Source organism: Leptonychotes weddellii, chromosome 7 (genome assembly GCF_054177405.1).
Source record: "Leptonychotes weddellii isolate Sample4059 chromosome 7, ASM5417740v2, whole genome shotgun sequence".
Classification (NCBI taxonomy): domain Eukaryota; kingdom Metazoa; phylum Chordata; class Mammalia; order Carnivora; family Phocidae; genus Leptonychotes; species Leptonychotes weddellii.
Genome location: NC_138375.1, coordinates 132,007,981 through 132,025,195, shown reverse-complemented (window position 1 = coordinate 132,025,195; position 17,215 = coordinate 132,007,981). Strand labels below are relative to the sequence as shown.

The 17,215-nt window shown below is 60.1% G+C and overlaps 1 protein-coding gene across 7 annotated transcripts in view; it reads right to left on the bottom strand.

Annotated features, from left to right (window-relative positions):
- Nucleotides 1–697: 697 nt before the first annotated feature.
- Nucleotides 698–17,215, bottom strand: part of FLT4 (fms related receptor tyrosine kinase 4) — a 41,088-nt gene continuing 24,570 nt past the window's right edge. For 2 of the 7 annotated variants that reach the window (XM_081827270.1, XM_081827271.1), the window contains exons 13-30: nt 16,674–17,036; nt 16,224–16,370; nt 15,993–16,124; nt 15,700–15,806; nt 15,265–15,400; nt 14,712–14,816; nt 14,256–14,369; nt 14,001–14,089; nt 13,708–13,858; nt 13,125–13,219; nt 12,633–12,755; nt 11,420–11,531; nt 10,000–10,099; nt 9,560–9,665; nt 8,825–8,970; nt 7,745–7,865; nt 6,696–6,781; nt 698–2,583 (exon numbers count right to left, since the gene is read on the bottom strand). In XM_081827270.1, the coding sequence (XP_081683396.1) occupies nt 2,385–2,583; nt 6,696–6,781; nt 7,745–7,865; nt 8,825–8,970; nt 9,560–9,665; nt 10,000–10,099; nt 11,420–11,531; nt 12,633–12,755; nt 13,125–13,219; nt 13,708–13,858; nt 14,001–14,089; nt 14,256–14,369; nt 14,712–14,816; nt 15,265–15,400; nt 15,700–15,806; nt 15,993–16,124; nt 16,224–16,370; nt 16,674–17,036 (2,432 nt within the window). In that variant the 3' untranslated portion in view covers nt 698–2,384. The other 5 variants (XR_014147297.1, XM_081827274.1, XM_081827272.1 and 2 more) reach the window with 5 other exon arrangements.

Below are 17,215 nucleotides of genomic sequence, written 5' to 3'. Positions count from 1 at the left end.
CCCCGCCCCGCGAACCCCTGAGGCTGCTGCTGGGCCACATCCCTATGGCCAGTGTCACGCCCCAATCTGCAGCCCCCCCTATGCCGTCCACTCACGTGTGAAGGGAAATCACACAAACGTGGCAGGGCAGGGCTCGTGGAGGGCCCTGCCACGCCCACCTGGCTGGAGCCTATCTCCCCGGGGGTGATGAAGCTGGAGTCCCAGCTCAGACCTCCCTGATCTCGGAGTCCAGACACACACTTAACCAGCGAGGTGACCTGGGTGCTCACTGCACCCCCTGGGCCTGTCCCCCTGGGTGTGGATGGGGGTGTTCGAAGGCACCTGCTGGGCCCGGGGAGACAGGCCCCTGCGTCACTGATACTCAGGGCCGGAGGCAGCATTTGGCTCTAGGAGGCAGGGACAGAGAGCCTTGTCACTTTACCATAAAGCAGACATCAGGACAGGTTTGCGGCTCCCAGGCTGGGCGCTTCCTGGCATGGGGAGAGGAGCCAGGCCGCCTGGTGCTTCCCGAGCGCCCTCTGCTGGTGGCCTTGGGGGACTGCACAACTGGCTGGGGGGGCGGGGAGGACTCAGAGCTCAGGCCTCTGCTGTCTGGTCCTTGGCGCGGCCTGCCCAGTGGCCTGGTGGGGCTGACGATCCTGTGGGAGGACGCCGGAATCCAATATTCACAGAGAGCCGGGACTTAGCTGAGAACCCATTCATTGTAACTCAAAGACTGGCATCAAATTTATTATTATCGTTTGTTAAATATTTTAGATCTTTTCAGAACACATGGTCTACAAGGCTGTGGTGGGTTTTCTTCCCAGTACATTTTAGCGGGTGCAGTCATGTGACGGGGGGGAGGGGACGTAAACAGGTGGTATGCATGTAGGGAGGGCCCTGGAGGGGGGCGCCCCTGCACCTGCATCATGGGTCTTGGTCCTCTGGGTGAGAACAGCCTCTGGACTTGCACCAGCTAAACCTGAGAACTATGTCTCCCGGTCAGGTGACATCAGAGGAGGAGGGCCACTGGGGACAGCGAGGAGTGCAGAGACACGTGTGTTCGACGTATCTTAAAGGCACACTACACAGGGGCGGTGGGGGGAGGGGCTGTTCTGCCGGGCAAGCCCCTGCTCGCTGAACAACCGCCTGTCCTGCAAGCGTCTTGTGGGGTGGGGGTGGGATGTCCATCTCCACGGTGCTAACTGGAGAAGGGTCCCTCTCCGGCTGGGGGTAGGGGTGGCTGGGCAGTGGGTGCTGGAATGGGGGGCCCTGGGCAGAACAGCTCCAGCCTGCAGGGGGCTCTTGCCCACTGTCCTGGGAGGCCAGAGGCTTGATCTGCCGGGGCGCCGACATCAGGCACAGACCGGGGGGGATGAACACAGGGGCCCCCTGGGGCCACCAGAACATCTGCTGACAGCCTCCTGGCACACGTGGTGGCTCCTCTGGGCCAGCACCAAAGACCTTCCTCAGTGGGTCCCGTGGTGTTTGCTTCTCAAAAGGCCATTCACAGCTTGGAAGCTGGCCTTGGGTGGCAGATCCCAGCCTCTGAGGGAAGAACCGGCCATTTCTCAAACTGGGCTGTTCTGGACCATTAGCTGCTTCTTCCAGTTTTGGGCCAGGCAGGTGGGGCCACAGTGGCCTGTCCTATGTCGGCACCTGCCTGGGGGTCAGAGGCGAGAATCATCTAGATTCAGAAAGACCTTCCCTGGGCTCCCCTCAGATTAACGTCTTGAAAAGTGAATTCTTCACAGCAGCTCCAAGAGTCTCTGAAGTTCTAATGAAAATGCATCTGTTGAATAGTTGTCAACACCCAGGGGTAGGTACACCGTGACGCCTGGCCCAGCAGAGACCACGGCCCCTGGGAGGGTGAGCTGTTTGGCCGGGCTCTGGAGAGGACACCCCATCCCCCCCAACTCCTTATCTTTCGTTTGAGATGGAAATATGGTGCCCTCTCTCTGCCTTGGAGAGCCAAGAAAGCCATTCCCACGGGAATGAGTGGGGATAGTGGGGTGGGATCTGGGGACCAAAGCTCAAGTCTGGCTTCACGTCCAACACTGTGACTCTCAGACCCTCAGAGTCCTCCTCAGAAAATGGGGATCATGCCCCCACCCACCATGGTGGGAGGAGGCAATCCAGACCAGCCCCATGGGTATGGGGCTGCATGGAATCTGAATCTCGAGGAAAGAAGGCCCTGGGGGATCCGCAGGGTGGCCTGGGGGGGCAGGTGTGGTGATGGAGTCTGGGGAGCCCTGGAGCCTGGGTCTTGCTCTTCCTAACTAGGGAGGAGGAAACATGTGCTGACCAAGCTGAGGGAGAGGAGTACCCAGCCCTCTGCTCGCCTCCAGGCACGGCCCCCACCAGCTGTCAGACCCGGGGGCTCGGGAGCCTTGCCCGGGGCTGCTTCAGTAACTGTCATCTGTGAAGAAGGGTGCTCGGGCGGGCGGGGGGCAGTTGCCCTCATCCTGCGGCCCCACCAGCTCCCCGTACTCGCTGTTGTAGAACACCTGCCCTCCCCGTGCCCCCCGGTCTGGCCGCCGCCGCCGCCCTTGAGTGTCAGGGTGCTCCCTGGTCACGTCCACGTTCCGGCCCGGTCCTTTACAGCTGCCGAGACAGGGAAGGTGATGGTCAGTAAGACAAGAAGAGAAGAGGCACAGGACCCCAGTCGGGGTCTGGTTGAAGTCACCAAAGACACGACCGGAGCTCCAAGCGAGCTCAGAGCCCTCGGAGACACAGACCTGACTTGCACAGTGAACCGGACTGACGTGAGGGTCGGCAAACCCTGGAGCTTTCTCTGTCCCCAGCCTGGGCACGTGGGACGATGGAGAATGCCCACCTCATGCCCCCAGACCTGTTTCTCTCCCAGACTCGCCCATCTCTGTAAACGCACCACTCCGTGGCTCAGGGCCCTGGGCGTCATCCTTGCTCTTCCCTTTCCCCAAACCCCTCACATCCAGTCCATCCAGAAGTCTTGTCTGTGCTGACTCCAGAATGGGCCCGAGCCCCTCTCTGCATGCCCTGCCCCGGTCCAGAGTGAGCGCCCAACTCTGACGCTCTGCACTCTCCTGGCCCGTCCCTCTTCTCCCAACGCTGCTTCAGAGATCCTTTCTGCCAGAGAACGTCCTTCTCCCGACAGATCCCCCAGTGGCTCTTCGTCATTCCCAGAATGAGCACCGAGCTTCTCACCCTGAGAGAGGTGCCAGCCCCCACCCCTGCCTCCTCCCCGACGGCCGTAGGATGCTCCCTACTTAGCTCTCACTTTCTTTGAGATTTAAAAAATATATTTATTTATTTATTTATTTATTTATTTGAGAGAGAGAGCACCAGCGGGGAGAGAGGCAGAGGGAGGGAGAGGGAGAGAGAGAATCCTCAAGCAGACTCCCCACTGAGCGCGGAGCTGGGGCTCATGACCCTGAGATCACAACCTGAGCCGAAACCAAGAGTCGGACGCTTACCCAACTGCGCCCCCCAGGTGCCCCCTTCTTTGAGATTTTTGAAGACCTTGCTTCATTTCTTCTGATTTTGTTTTTGCTGTGCATGGTGCTCAGCCTGGTGCCAACCTTTTTTTTTTTTTTCTTTCCTTCATAAATGACTCAGCCTTTTTGCCTGAATTCCAGAATGTTTACCTTGAAAATCTAACAGTTCAACTCAGATATGCAGCCAAGTCTACCGCTCTGGGGTAGTTTTCCCAGGCCCTCTTCTGCGATGTAGATTCAGTTCTTCTTTTATTTGAGAGAGTCCCTTGACTTACAATTTTAAAATATTAGTTTTGTTCCATGGCCAGCATTGTCTCCCTCGGAGACTCCAATTTTATATATACTGGATCTTTTCTACTCAAATATTGCACTAGTGTACTTGCCAACTTCGTTTCTGGTCTTCTTTACCTTTTTATTTATTTTGGTTTTCTTTTCTTTTGTCTCTTCATGTCCACCTTCTGTGTCTTTCCCCGTAAGGGAGCATTGATTGTATCTATTGATCCTTGGGCCTCCCCCCACCCTGGTCTTGATTTTTGAGGGGATTTGTCTTTTATTTCAATTTCTTTCCTGAACGTAGTCAGCCACCATTTGATACCTTCGCACTGTTCATTTCCATTCTGAATGTTTGAATTTCCGACTCCTGGTGCAGCTCCTTGTTTAATTATGTATTTAATTCACGTCAGAGTAGTGTATCAGCTTTTCTCTGCTTCATTTTTTTTTTTTGAGTGTTGACAGCTACTGAAAAGTTTTCATTCTATTTTTTTTATTCTTACAATAACTGTATGAATAGTGTATGGATATTTTTAAAATTTTTTAAAAGATTTTATTTGTCAGAGAGAGCATGAGCAGGGCGGGAGGGGCAGAGGGAGAAGCAGGCTTCCCATGGAGCAGGGAGCCCGATGCTGGGGCTCGATCCCAGGACCCTGGGATCATGACCTGAGCCGAAGGCAGACGCTTAACGACTGAGCCACCCAGGCGCCCCATGCTTATTTTTTCTGTTCATGATGATTCGTGCTGGGATTTCCAGGACTAGAAATATCTGGTTCTCCTATGGAAGGGGCTTGGGACGTGGGTGGCTTTGGAGGCTTCCTCATTTAGCCGTGCTGCATTAGACCCACATCTTTGGCATCACCCTGAATTCCTTCAACTGCCTCCTTCTTTGCAAAGGCTCCATTCGTGTTATGGTGTTGTACTGCCACCAGGAACCAACCAGTCACTTGCTGGGAGTGCTGGGCCCCCCTCAGCTGCTGCCACGCAGGCACGCTGACCTACCACAAGCAGAGGGCTTCCAGATCTTCCTCTTGCCTACACACTTGGAGGAGACGCCACCCTGCAGGGTGTGGATGTGGCATGCTGGGCAGCCGCTGAAAGGGCCGGATGAACGGCCTGAAAGTGAGGACACTGTGGGGTGGTTCAAAGGAGACGGGAAAGGACTGGGCAGAGAGACCCCCTCCTACTTCTCCCCCACAGAGCCATCCAAGGCACATTCTCTCCTTGCACCTGTTTGGAGACTGTTCCACACGCCAAGCGAATGCAGGTGCACCTCTCAGTGGCTGGTCATGATGTGTTTCCAAGGGAACCTGTGTGGACAAGAGTACTTTCTATTGCTGCTATTGTGAGGTGCAGTTTCTGTAATAAACGGTTCCCTTGGGTGTGGATCTGTCTTCTGGATTCTTGCTTCTGGAGGACTCTTATCTTCTGCAACTTTCTTCTTCCTTCAGCACTAAGCGCTCGCATCCTGCTCACTGGCCATTCAGAAGCACTGCCTTCCCCAGACGGCTGCCCCTGGTACCTCAGACTTGCCCTGGAGCCTCCTCCACCAGACCTCTGCCTCCTCCCTCATCTCCCTGGTTTGTCCCAAGGACCTCGAGATACTCCTCTCTCCTGGGCGGGCCGCATCTTCCTTTCCTTCCGCGTGACTCAGGCACGGCTCTGCTGGTCCCAGCGCTGGGTTTCCTACTCACGCATAAACTTGAGTCTCTCTCTCCTGCTTACGGCACAGGTGTGGGCTCTGAGGGGCCTGCCTCCATGGGCTGTCTTTATGAAGACGTGTGGAGATTAGAACTTAAGTAGCAACCATCCCCCGGCTCACCCTCTTATTGAATTACCTTTTTTTTTTTTCTTGAGATATAAAATACTGTTGGGTAAAGAAACATTAGCCAGACACTATTTCCAATAATGCAATTAGCATTCATTTTCCAAAACTAGGTTACTAACAGAGATCACCCGATGGGTGATCAAGGAGGCCAAGATGCACGGTAGAGCTGGGTATGTGCCCCACAAACCACCAGCACCCACAGCAAACACACTTTTTGTAGGCTGCTGGAAAAATAACCGCTAGTTGGTTCAGCTGCAGAGATCATAAACACACCTACCAGAAAGGTGAAGAATCACATCAACTATCCTAACGTGATACAAATAAATACTTATGGTCTCGGGTAAAAAAAACTCAGTGACAACATCACACATTGATTAAAAAACAGCACAGGCAGAGGCCAGGATTCGTTCCGGAAAACTGTGTCGGACGACCCCAAAAAGGGGCTCCCGACAAAGACACAGATCAAGAGTCCCATGCTTTACCGACTGAGCCAGCCATGCGCCCCATAGGTTGTCATTTAAACAGCTATGTGCAAGTTGACTACTAGAGTAACTAGGTAGACGTTTAACTATTTCATCTATACCCTTAAAAGATTAAACATTCAGGGCTTTTTTTTGGGGGGGGGGTGGCTATCTTCTTGGACAAAGGGAGGTCACCCTCTGTACAGGTATGTGAGGATTTCTCTGTGACTGCATTCGTATCAAAAAAGGACACCAGCCAGCTCCAGGTCACATGATCTGTCTGGCTCCTGAGGCCTCAGAGCTCAAAGGGGAGCTTAAATGGGAGGTTGGGGGAGGGTGGGTCGGCTGGGGATGGTGGTGGCACCCCCTGGCTGTGGGAGGGGTGCGTAGGCACAGTGGGCATGCGAGATCATACTCGGTTCACAGAGAGGTGGCCTCTGAGCACCTGTAACATGGAAGGGAAGGGGGGGGACCAGCACCAGGTGTGCTGGGCCAGGATGCTGGTGGGGGAGGGGGCTTCCCAGGTGGCCAAAGGTCTTGAGTCCCAGAGCAGCTTGCTTTAAACACCCAAAAAGGTAATAAGAAGCCACAAGAGGTTTCAGGTGAGTCAGTGATGGGCACACACAGGCCCAGCTTCCCCGCCCCGGCCCCTCGCAGGGAAAGAGGCTCTGGAAGCCTTACCTGAGCCCGCTTTCTTGTCTGTACCTGCCCTCCAGCTGCTCAAACTCCTCGGAGGCCAGCACCATCCCACTGTCCGTCTGGTTATCCTGTGCGGAGAGAACAGGCCCGTCTGCAGGCAGCACCCCCTGCACCCCCCAGCCAGGACGGCGTGGCATGGACCTTCTCTGCAGGCCTGAGACCCGCCCTGTGGAAACTGAGCAGAAAGCATGTGTCCGTTCCTCGCTGAAGCATGCAGGTGAGGGTCACACACCCCTGCCAGGGAGGGAGAAACTGAGGCTCAGGGTGCAGAAACTGAGAGCCTCTTGAAAGAATCTGGCAGCTCATGGGGTAACAAAATGGTCTCACGCAGACACGTCCCACATTTAGCAGGGCTCTGTCGCCCTTTGATGGTGCATGACTTGGCATGGTTTTCGTTTTGCATGACATGGAGGGGAACAGCACTCTTGTCACAGCTGGGGTCCCCCCAACATCTCCATCTGCCCTGGGGGACAGGAGCCGGGGCCAGCAATCACTGAGCAGGCCTGTCTGCAGGGAGGCCGGGGCGGGAAGGTTCCAGGCTGAGGATGAGTCTGTGCTTTTGCAAAATGGACCCACGGGCTCCAGCCTCCCAGTGCCCTGAGAGGTCCACTCTGCTTGAGTAGATCTGAGAACACCGCTGTGTCGTGTACCCCGTACCCCGGGCTCCTCCTCAAGGGACACCGTCCCCTTCTCTTTGGCCACATGGCTTGGTGGCCACCAAAGGGAAGCCCTGACTCAGGCTAATCCAAAGATAATCACCTGGAAGGAGAAGCTGTCTTTCCATTGGGTTTCTCTGCTGTGTGGAGGGGAGACCGGTGTGTGTGAGGAGGGCACGGGGGAAAGCAGCTGAGAGATGGTGGCATCACAGGGCCACACAGACCCCCACATGCCCGACGTGCAATCTGGACTTGACATTTCAATGTGGTGCCCCTTCCTGAGCTGGTTTCCCCTGCTGGCCTCGGGAGGTCCTGATACCTCCTCCCAGCGGAGAAAGCCTGACCTGGGGTGCACAGGCCCAGCTCCCCACTTACCACGGAGGCCTTATAGGTCGTCGGGGTCATGGGAAATTCTTCGAACGTCTTCATCCTGGAAGAGCTCTGGGTCTGAGTCCCTCTGGCCAGGCACCCCGGAAAAGACACACAGTTGTAGTATCTGTGGGGAGAAAACAGAGTGCTGAAGAAAGCTCTCTCCACCTCTCTTTCTGCCCCCTCTCCTCCCAGAAGGACCCCAGGCCTGGGCTGTGAGTATGGGACCTGGGTCTGAGTGCTGGTCTGAGTTCCTCCCCGGGGGAGGGGGCACTGTCGCTATCCACTGCTTGGCCCCCCTGTGCCGGGATGTCTCCTCGCCTGTGCAAGAGGAGAGCGCCTCCAGGGAAGGGTGTGGGAGGTGAGTGGAGCACACCCAGCCTGGGTGTGGCATGGGGCTGGTGAGATGGGGGGGCCTTCACCCCAGAAGGGGTCCCTCTGTGCAAGCCGCCACCTGGCCTGTGTGCGCGGGGCCGTGTGTGTGCATGTTTGCGTGTGCGCTGGGGTGGCTGGTGGAAGGAGCCTAGTGGGCACCCTGTCCCCCAGCCCGGCCCTCCCCTCCGCTGGGGCACATGGGGTGGCAGGTCTTGGAGTCCTTCTCTCGGCAACCCCATTGGGAATGTGAACGGTCTTCCCGGAGTGTAAATAGCTGTTGGCAAGAGACCTCGGGTCTAGAACTCTGGGAACTTAAGCTACGTTCTAAATCCTGAATACGGGTGAGTGGCTGGCCCGCCCTGCTCCCGGGACCCCAAATTTCAAATTTGGGGAAGGGGCTTTCGGGGGCCGTGAGTGCCCGAAGCAGAGGAGGCTGCAGGGCAGAGGGAAGGTCTGAGGGGGCACGGAGGAAAGCGAAGTCACAGGCTACATGGTCTTGGAGGGGCCCCAAGGCTCGCCAGGCCCTCCAGGGAGCCCCAGACCGAGTACTGTCATTTAAAAAACCACTGTGCTCTTTCAGTTGGTGTACAAAGGTCTCTCAAGTCCTTGTAGTTTGCTGGTCCTTGATGACTGGCGGGAATAAAATAGAGCGCGTCCAAGCTGCTCTCTCCCTGCCCGGGGGATCCCGGCCCCCGGGCAAGGGCGGCTGACCTGGCCGCCAGGCTGTGCCGGTGAAGGCTCGGCGGGCTGTCCTCGGTGTCGGCCTCGGCCACGTGCAGGGCCGTGGTGGATGCTTGCAAGAAGCTGCCCTCCTCCAAGCTCTGAGAGCCGCAGGGGGCCGTGCAGTCCTCCTCCTCCTGGCAGGAACGGCAGAGGCCGCGGGGGTCAGAGACCACCATGCCCCCGCGGCCCCCACCCCCGCGCTCAGGACAGCGGGGCTCCTGACTGGGGAAGTTCTGCGCTCCAAGGTGCTCTGGGGATTAAATGAGCCTGCCTGGCAAATTCTCCCAACAGGTGCCCCACTTACAAGGAGGGAGGTGTGGCAGGGGCAATCCCAATCCAGGGTCCCGTCTTTTGGGGGCACACTTGGACTCCCAAGTGCTGCAGGCAGCCCCTGCTCACTCCCCCAGATCCCAGAGCACCAGGGCAGACCTGAGCTGGCTGTGCTCCCTGCACGCCCCCCTCCCCGGGCACCCCCCAGGGAGGGAGACGGAAGTCAGGGGTGGGTGCGGGGGGCGGGGCTGTAGGAAGCAGAAGCGCAAAGAGGAAGGTGGAGGGAGGGACACACCATCCTTCAGCTGGAGACAGGGGCTCCTTGCAGACCCCCCGAAGACCAGCCTGGGGCTCCTCCTGGCCAAAGACGGGCCCTGGTCAGCTGCTTGAGGGCCCTGGGGCTAGGGGCCAGAGGCTGCTGCAGCCCGACCGGGAGGACAGAGATACACTTACCTGTCGGCCCCCACCCTGCAGCAGGTCCCCCAGGATCTCCACCAGCTCTGAGAATGCAGGCCTCTCTTTGGGGTCTCCTGACCAGCAGCTCAGCATGACGCTGCGTCTGTGGGTAAAGCTGGCTGCTGGCCTGTGGTCTGAGCACGCCTGCACCCTGCACCAGCAGACCCCAGCTCCCCTGCCTAATCCTGGTCCCTCACAAACCCCCACCGGCCCACCCAGTCTCTTCTGCCTGGGGGTGGGTGGAGGAGAGCTGTCAATGGACCAGTGAAGGAGTCAGGGGTGGAGTAAGAGACTTCATCTGCAGGTCTCTACCCCAACCCCGTGCCTGCAGCCCCTCCCCATTCCTGCCCCCTGCCTGCATACAAGACCCCCCACCCATGGCAACCTCCCTCCCCCTCCGACCCCCCACCACCAGCAGAGCCAGCAGGGAAACTCACATGGCGGTGGTGGCCAGCTCTGGGGCTCGCATCCGTGTGCCCTCTTTCAGCCTCTGGCAGAACTCCTCATTGATCTGTACTCCTGGGTAGGGGGAGGCCCCTGATGGCAGAACAGGATGAGGTAGGGGTGAGTGGGGAGCAGACACCTGCTGCCCAGCCCAGCCCCCCAAACTGCCTCTCTCCTGGCCCCCTATGGCAGGGGGCTGGTCCTGCTGCTCCCAGGCCAGAGTTGGGGCCGGGGGCGGGGGTGGCCAAGGCACTTTGTCTCCCAATGATAGTTCTTCATCTGGTTAAAAGAGGATGATAGATGAAAACATGGGGGATCACCAGGGTCAGGGAGCCACACTGAGCCAATCAAGCCAGGCCTGTCACAATCACCCCTCTTCAGAGACACCCTCCCTGGCCATTCAGTTGAACCCCTTCCTACATCCCGTGGCTTTGCCTGCCAACACACCCGGGACCTAACTTGTCCTAGCCCTGCAGCACCTGGCCATAGGAGAAACAGCCCCAAAGAGCCTCTCGGTCCCCCTGGGCCCCCGAGGGCAAGCCGCAGGCAGCAGGGCGATCCTCGTAAGACAAGTCACGCTGCTCTCTCGCTTGCTCCAAGCCCTGAGTGGCTCCCCTGGGACTCAGAGTCCGGGTCCTCCCCCTGGCCGGCTTGCAGGGGCTGCATGAACCTCCCCTCCCCCCTTGGCTGCACCTCCCGACTCCCCCTGCCCACGCCCGGCCCACCGCCAATGGGCGGGGACCAGGAGCCTGGCTGCCCCCTCACCCTGGCCTGCTGTCTTCCCCAGCGAGCCCCTTCATTAGCTGGGCCCTCCCCTCCAGCTCACACACAGCCCTGCCCTCCCTGCGCTCTCCAGGCCCTTGTGTTTACAGTGACAGCATTCATCCTGGTGGATCTTTGGTGCTTTGCTTCTCCGTTGGCTCACTGCCCGGCTCCGGCCTAGCATGGGGGCTTCACCCTGGTCCCAGCGGGGCCCAGGGGCCCACGTGGAGCTCTCATAAGTAGGTACACCTGTGCGTGAGCATCCAGTCTCCTCCGGGACGCTCCCCAGCCCTTGAAGGCAGGAACGGACTCCCCAGTGACAGGTTGAGGAGGGGGCTCATCCAGGGAGGTGAAGATCTGGGGGACCCATGAGGCCTCTCCTCTTGGGACCTATGCTGATCCCAGGGACTGCCCGGGAAACACAGGCCGTGCCCTGTCACCCGTCAGAGGCCAGAGCACACCACCCTGCAGAGGTGGCGCCAGGGGGGCCCATGGTGGAGGCAGAGGGGAGAGGTGGAGGGCTCTTGGACCACTTGCTGCAGGTGCAACAGCTCTGGGCCATCTGGCCCCCTGCTTCAGAAGGGCAGGTTGCCGTGACCAGCAGCCTAGGATCCTGCCTCTCCCCTCCCCCACAGCCTGCCCTGCACTTACCCAGGGAGAAGATCTCCCAGAGCAGCACCCCAAAGGACCATACGTCACTCTGCGTGGTGTACACCTTATCAAAGATGCTCTCAGGGGCCATCCACTTCAGGGGCAGCCGGGCCTGGGGGAGGCAGAAGGAAGCACGTCTCCATGGAGGGAGGGAAGAGAGGGAGAAGGCCAAACACGTGGGCAGCCCCTTCTCTCACCCCCAGCCTGCCCAGAACTCTGGAGCCACACCCTAAGAAGGGCCTTGGGCCGTATCTGCCCCTTGTGCGTTCACAAGACTCTCACAGTTGGCCCCCACCCTGCAGGTGCCTGGTGTCTTCCTTGAAGGCTTCTGCCCTGCTGCTCTCCTGGGTTGTCTGGGCCCCTTTCTTCCCCTGTGTGCTCTTGGGGGGCACTTGGAAGCCCTCCTCCCCCAGACCCCAGACCTAGCCTCTGGAGGAATCGGGACCCTGCACCCCCTCACCATCCCCACCTCAGCTTGGTCCCCACACTGGAAGCCGGGCATCACTTCTGACCGCTCGTCCTGGGGCTCATGATGTGCCTTCCCCATCATCTGTCTCTCTACCTCCTGGGGCCTCTACCTGGGAGCCCTGAGGGCATCTGGCCCCTCCTGACTGGCCGCCACCTCCGGCCCAGCACACCCCCTCCTTCTTCCTCACAGCCTGCAGAGGGGGCTTCTGGAAGGTGCACCTGACTCTCCCATCCACCCGCCTCCACTCAGCCATGAGTTAGAGTGAAGGGCAAAGGCCTTCCTCAAGGTGGCTAGGCTGACAGGGTGGCCCACCACATCCTAGACCCATCCTGCCCATTGTCTCCCTCTCCAAGCCTCTTCCTTCCTCCTCCGGGGCACAAACCCCCAATTGGCTTTGAGTGTTCATTCAAGTGCCAGCCTGGCCACCTCTGAGCACCACCGATGAGATGCACACTGCCCCCACGTGCCCTTCTGTGACTGCACCATGCAGGGTCCACCTCTGATGCCCAGCCCCTGCAGGGCAGGCATGTGGGGTCAGTCAGCGTCTGCCTCATGGACAAAGGCAGGGGGCCAACACAAGCTCCAGATGAAGCACCAGGGTCCCTGCCCGTCGGCTCCTGTCTTTACTCCTGGTGGGGCCACTAAGGTCCCTGTAAGTGTGGGCTCTGCAACCTTCCATGGAGATGGCTCTTGGATGGGAGGTCCGTGCCCCCATCCTGCCCTCCCTCCGTGGCCTGCACTCACACTGCCCTTGCGCACGTAGTCAGGGTCTTTGTAGATGTCGCGGGCCAGGCCGAAGTCACAGATCTTCACCACATCGCTTTCTGACAGCAAGATGTTCCGAGCGGCCAGGTCTCTGTGGATGCACTAGAAGGACGGGGAGGGGCGAGGGGGTGGTCAGCACCAGTCCCCAGGGCCCACCCATGCCTGAGCCTTGCTCTTTCATGGGGCGATTTCTATGCTCCCCCAGGACTCTCCATGGAGAGGGCTCATGGAACTATGGGGACAGAGGAGGCTGTGGGGTGGGACAGATTCCACATTCACCTCTCTGTCACTGACTAGCTAGAGATCTCAGGAAATCACTTCCACACCCTGGTCTCAGTTTTCTCCTGTGCAAAGTGGGAGAAACGCGCACTGACCACAGCATTGCTGTGTGGCGAGCTAGGACAGGGCCTGCCTTGGTATGCTGGTGGTCTGCACCCTCCTCCCCTCTGAGGGGCCTGCTGGGGCAGTCACCTTGCGGGAGGCCAGGAACTCCATCCCTCGGGCCACCTGGAAGCTGTAGCAGACAAGGTCCTCCATGGTCAGCGGGCTCAGCCACAGGTCCTGGGCTGCACAAAGGAGCAAGACAGGCTCAGCGGAGGGCGGGGGGGCCTCTTCCATGGCTCCCATCTTCTACCCTTCCCCAAAGGGACCATGTGTTCACCTCCTCCTGGTTGGGCCCCTGAGGCCCCTGGTGCTAGCTAACAAGCGTGTGGGCCCCCTCGTCTGCCCCTCAGCACCCACTCTCCCTGCAACACCCACTAACCACTCCCAGAACTGGGAATCTTGTCGCGTCCTTAGACCTTTGCACCTGCTACTCCCACCCTTGTCTGGAAGGCAAAGGCCTAGATGGCCAGTGATGCCCAATCAAATGTCAACCGTCTCTGTGGAAACTGTCCCTGTGGTGTCCTCCCTCCCAAAGGAAAAGCCCATTACACACTCTCCTAGGTAAGCCCCTCCAGGAGGGCCTGAGGCCAGCTTCTCCCACAGTCCCCTGATCATGAGGCATCCTCCTGCCAGCCAGACCTCTTCCAGCAAGGGGAAGCCAGGCTCTTACCTTCTTGGACCGGAGGGGCCCGCCCTGCGCCGCCCTTGCCCATCAAGAGGCGGGAGAGGAGAACCCTCTCGCTGCCTCCTGGCCTCCTGCGGTCAGCTTTGGCCCCTTCCACCATGGCGCGAAAGCGCCTTCGCTGCTCTGGGGACTTCTCCTGCGAAGGCATAGAGTGGGTCTGAGGGGGGCTCGGCCACCCACAGCAGACATTCCACTCCCCCCTCCCCCTCCCCCCAGCCCACCTTGGCGTCCTGCGGGCTCCCAGCAGAGCTCGGGCCACTGGCAGGGCTCCCACTTACCGCATAGGGGCTGAAGGCCTCCCGCTTGGCACGCAAGAAGTTGGAGAGATTGCCATACTTGCAGAACTCCACGATCACCATGAGGGGGCCTAGGGCAGGGCAGGAGCCAGGCGCTTGGTGACGGAGGGCAGGCCCGAGCGCAGGCACCTCAACAACCCCTCCCCCCCGCCCTCCAGCACCGCCCCGGCCCGGCCCCTCCCATACAGGCCCAAGAGGCCCCACCCACCAGGGAGCCCGGGGCCGCGAGCTCCGTACCATTGGGCTTGGTGCACGCCCCCAGCAGGTTGACTACGTTGAGGTGGTTACCGATGTGGATTAGGATCTTGAGCTCAGACATCAAGGCGCGGTGCTCGCTAGCTGTGGCGCCCTCTGGAGGGGACATGGGGGCTTCGCGTGGTGCTGGGCCCGCCGCCCCCCAACCCCTGCGCGTCCCTCTTCCCGGCCACTGGCTTAGCTAAGGCGCAGCTAGAGCTCCTGCCCGTGGGGGCGTAGAGTCCCCAGCTCGTCCCGCTCGCCCCTTGGAGGCTCAAGTTTCGGGTGGGACTGGGAAGAATTCCTCAGATCCGAGCCCAGGGCCTCCATGAAGAACCCTGGGGGAGACTCTGGCTCTGAACGTCAGTTTCCCCTCCCGAACCACAGACCCACCAGCCCACCCAGAGTCGCTGCCCCCGCCAGTCCCACCGCCGCCGCCTCCACCCGCTGACCGCACACCTTTCAGCATTTTCACAGCCACAGTGTCGCAGCTGCTGCCCTTGTGGATTCCAAAAGCCGAGGCTTCCACCACCTTCCCGAAGGCCCCATGGCCAAGGACTCTCCCTGTGGGGGGCAGGGAGCCGGGTCCAGGTGAGCTCTTCAAGGGCGAGGGTGAAGAGGGACGGGCAGCAGGGGCGACCTGCCTGGAGGGCCAGGAAGGAAGGCCCAGGACGGGGAGGAAACTCGGGAGCCCTCTCGGCCAAACAGGAAGAGCAAGGAGAGCAGGAGCGAGAGAGAGAGGGCGAGGAGAGGCGGACAGGAAGGCCTGCATCCTCTCCCAGCAGGTGTGATGGGCCCGCCCTGCTCAGAGCTGCGGGAAGTGACCCCGGGGGGCCTGAGAACTGGAACCCTGGCTCCAGTTTTTAGGATGCACGCCCAGATGGACAGGTCAGGCCAGGTGGGGGCCAGGCATGACTTTCTGGCCTGAGAATGGAGGGATTTCAGCACTTGAGAGGGAAGCGGTCTATGCGGGCCGCAGGGTAGGGTGGGGGGCACTGGGGGACCGCCTCACCGAGGTGCAGCCGCTCCCGGGGGAATTCCCACTGGCTGGCATCATAAGACAGGTATTCACACTGCTCCTCCAGAGGCACCTCCCCGGGGTCCATGATGATGGACAGGTAGCCCGTCTTGATGTCTGCGTGGGCTGGCTGGGGTGGGGGTGGGGACAACTAATTGATTTGGCCATACCACGGTCTTGGGTGAACCTTTCCCCAGGACAGATGGGATCTCCTTTGGGGCTCTCAAGCAAGGAGGGGACAGACGGACTGACAACCTCTGGTTGTGCAAGAGCCCAGCATGGAGGGCTCAGCGAGGCTTCCCAGGAGGTGAGACTGCCAGGTGAGCCAGGGCGGTTGAGGACCTTATTCCTTATCTTACAGGCTGTGCAGGGCGAACAGAGACCCCACAAGGAGCGGTTGAGAGGCTCAGTTGGGGGAGGAGAGCTCACCCTCCTCATGTTACAGAAGATGAAGAGGAGGAGGATCCAGAAGAAGACAGCGATGACCCCGGTGCCGACAAGGATCACGATCTCCATGCTGCCTTTATCCTCGGAGCCTGAGTGGACAGAAAGGGGCTAGTCTTGTGTGTGCGTGTGTGTGTGTGTGTGAGGGGGAGGAGGGTGCGCCCTGCGAGCAGCACCCCTTCTGGTGGGCACGACTTGAGGGAGGTGGCTCGGAGAAGGCGCCGAGTGCGGGGTGGGGGGTGGGGCAGGTGGGTGGAAGGGCGCGGCGGGGGGCGGACCTTCCACGGCCACACTGGCGGAGGAGTTGACGCAGCCCTTGGCGTTGCACACACTGCACAGGTAGCGGCCCGCGTCCTCCTCACGCACGCGCTGTATGCTCAGCCTCTGGTTCGAGTCCGCCAGGTCGATTCCTGCAGGGGACGGCGGGTTGCTTTGAGTTCAGAGGGCTCTGGGGCCTCGACCTGGCGAGCCTCTGCACCCCCGCCCTTGGCCCGCGTCCACCACCCTACCAGACTCTTCCTCCAGCAGCCTCTCATCTTTGTACCACAAGATGCTGGGCACGTGCACCCCGGCCACCGGGCACCTCATCTCCAGGGAGTCGCTCACGTTCACCAGGAGGTCGGTCAAGTTCTGCGTGAGCCGCGGGGCTTCCAGGGCTGGGGGGGGGGGGGGGGGGTGGAGAGGGAGCTAAGTGGAGTTGCAGAAAGCAGGAGGGCGTGCGGGGCAGGGGCCCTCCAGGGCTGGGAGCAGAGAGTGGGGACGGATGGCGCCAAGCTCTAGGAAGGATCGGGTTTGGGCGCACGGGTGGGGAGCGCTGTGGACCTCCACAGCGGGGGTGGGGGGGAGGACCCTCCCGCAGGTTCAGGCTCCCCGAGTGGCAGCCCAGGCGCGTTCTGGGAGGGGAGAAAGGCTCCTTGCGCAGCGCCGCCAGCCCTCCCCTGCAGCCCCGCCGGCCTCACCCTGCACTGACAGGTACTTCTTGTGACAGTGCTTGTCATGGCTGCGACGGTCCTGCACCTCGCATACATAGTCGCCTTCGTGCTCAGGCGCCACGCTGGGGATGGTCAGGCTGAGCGTGGCGTGGCGCGCCCCTGGCTCCGCCTCCTCCAGGTGGGCGGCCAGAGGCGTAGCGAACAGGTGCACGTTCTTGCAGTCGAGCAGCAGCGGGTTCCCGTGCGCGTCGTGCAGCGTGGACAGGTTGAGGCGGTACCAACGCAGATGCTCGTAGGTGTAGTTGTCTGCCCGGCAGCTCAGGCGCACGTCCTGGCCCTCTAAGGGCTCCTCCGATGGCTCGGATTTTATGCTGAAGCCATCGGGGATGTCTGGGGAGGCAGAAGGAGGCTGCCTGACACCTCGCCCAGAGTTGGCTCACCTCCCTGCCTGCCGTGGTGCCCGCTCTCCCTTTGCTCTCCCTTTCCCAACTGCCTTTGGGCTCACTCTGCTCTCAACCAAGACCATGCATCACGTGTATCTGGGCTGGGTACCCCACCAGGGAGCCCTC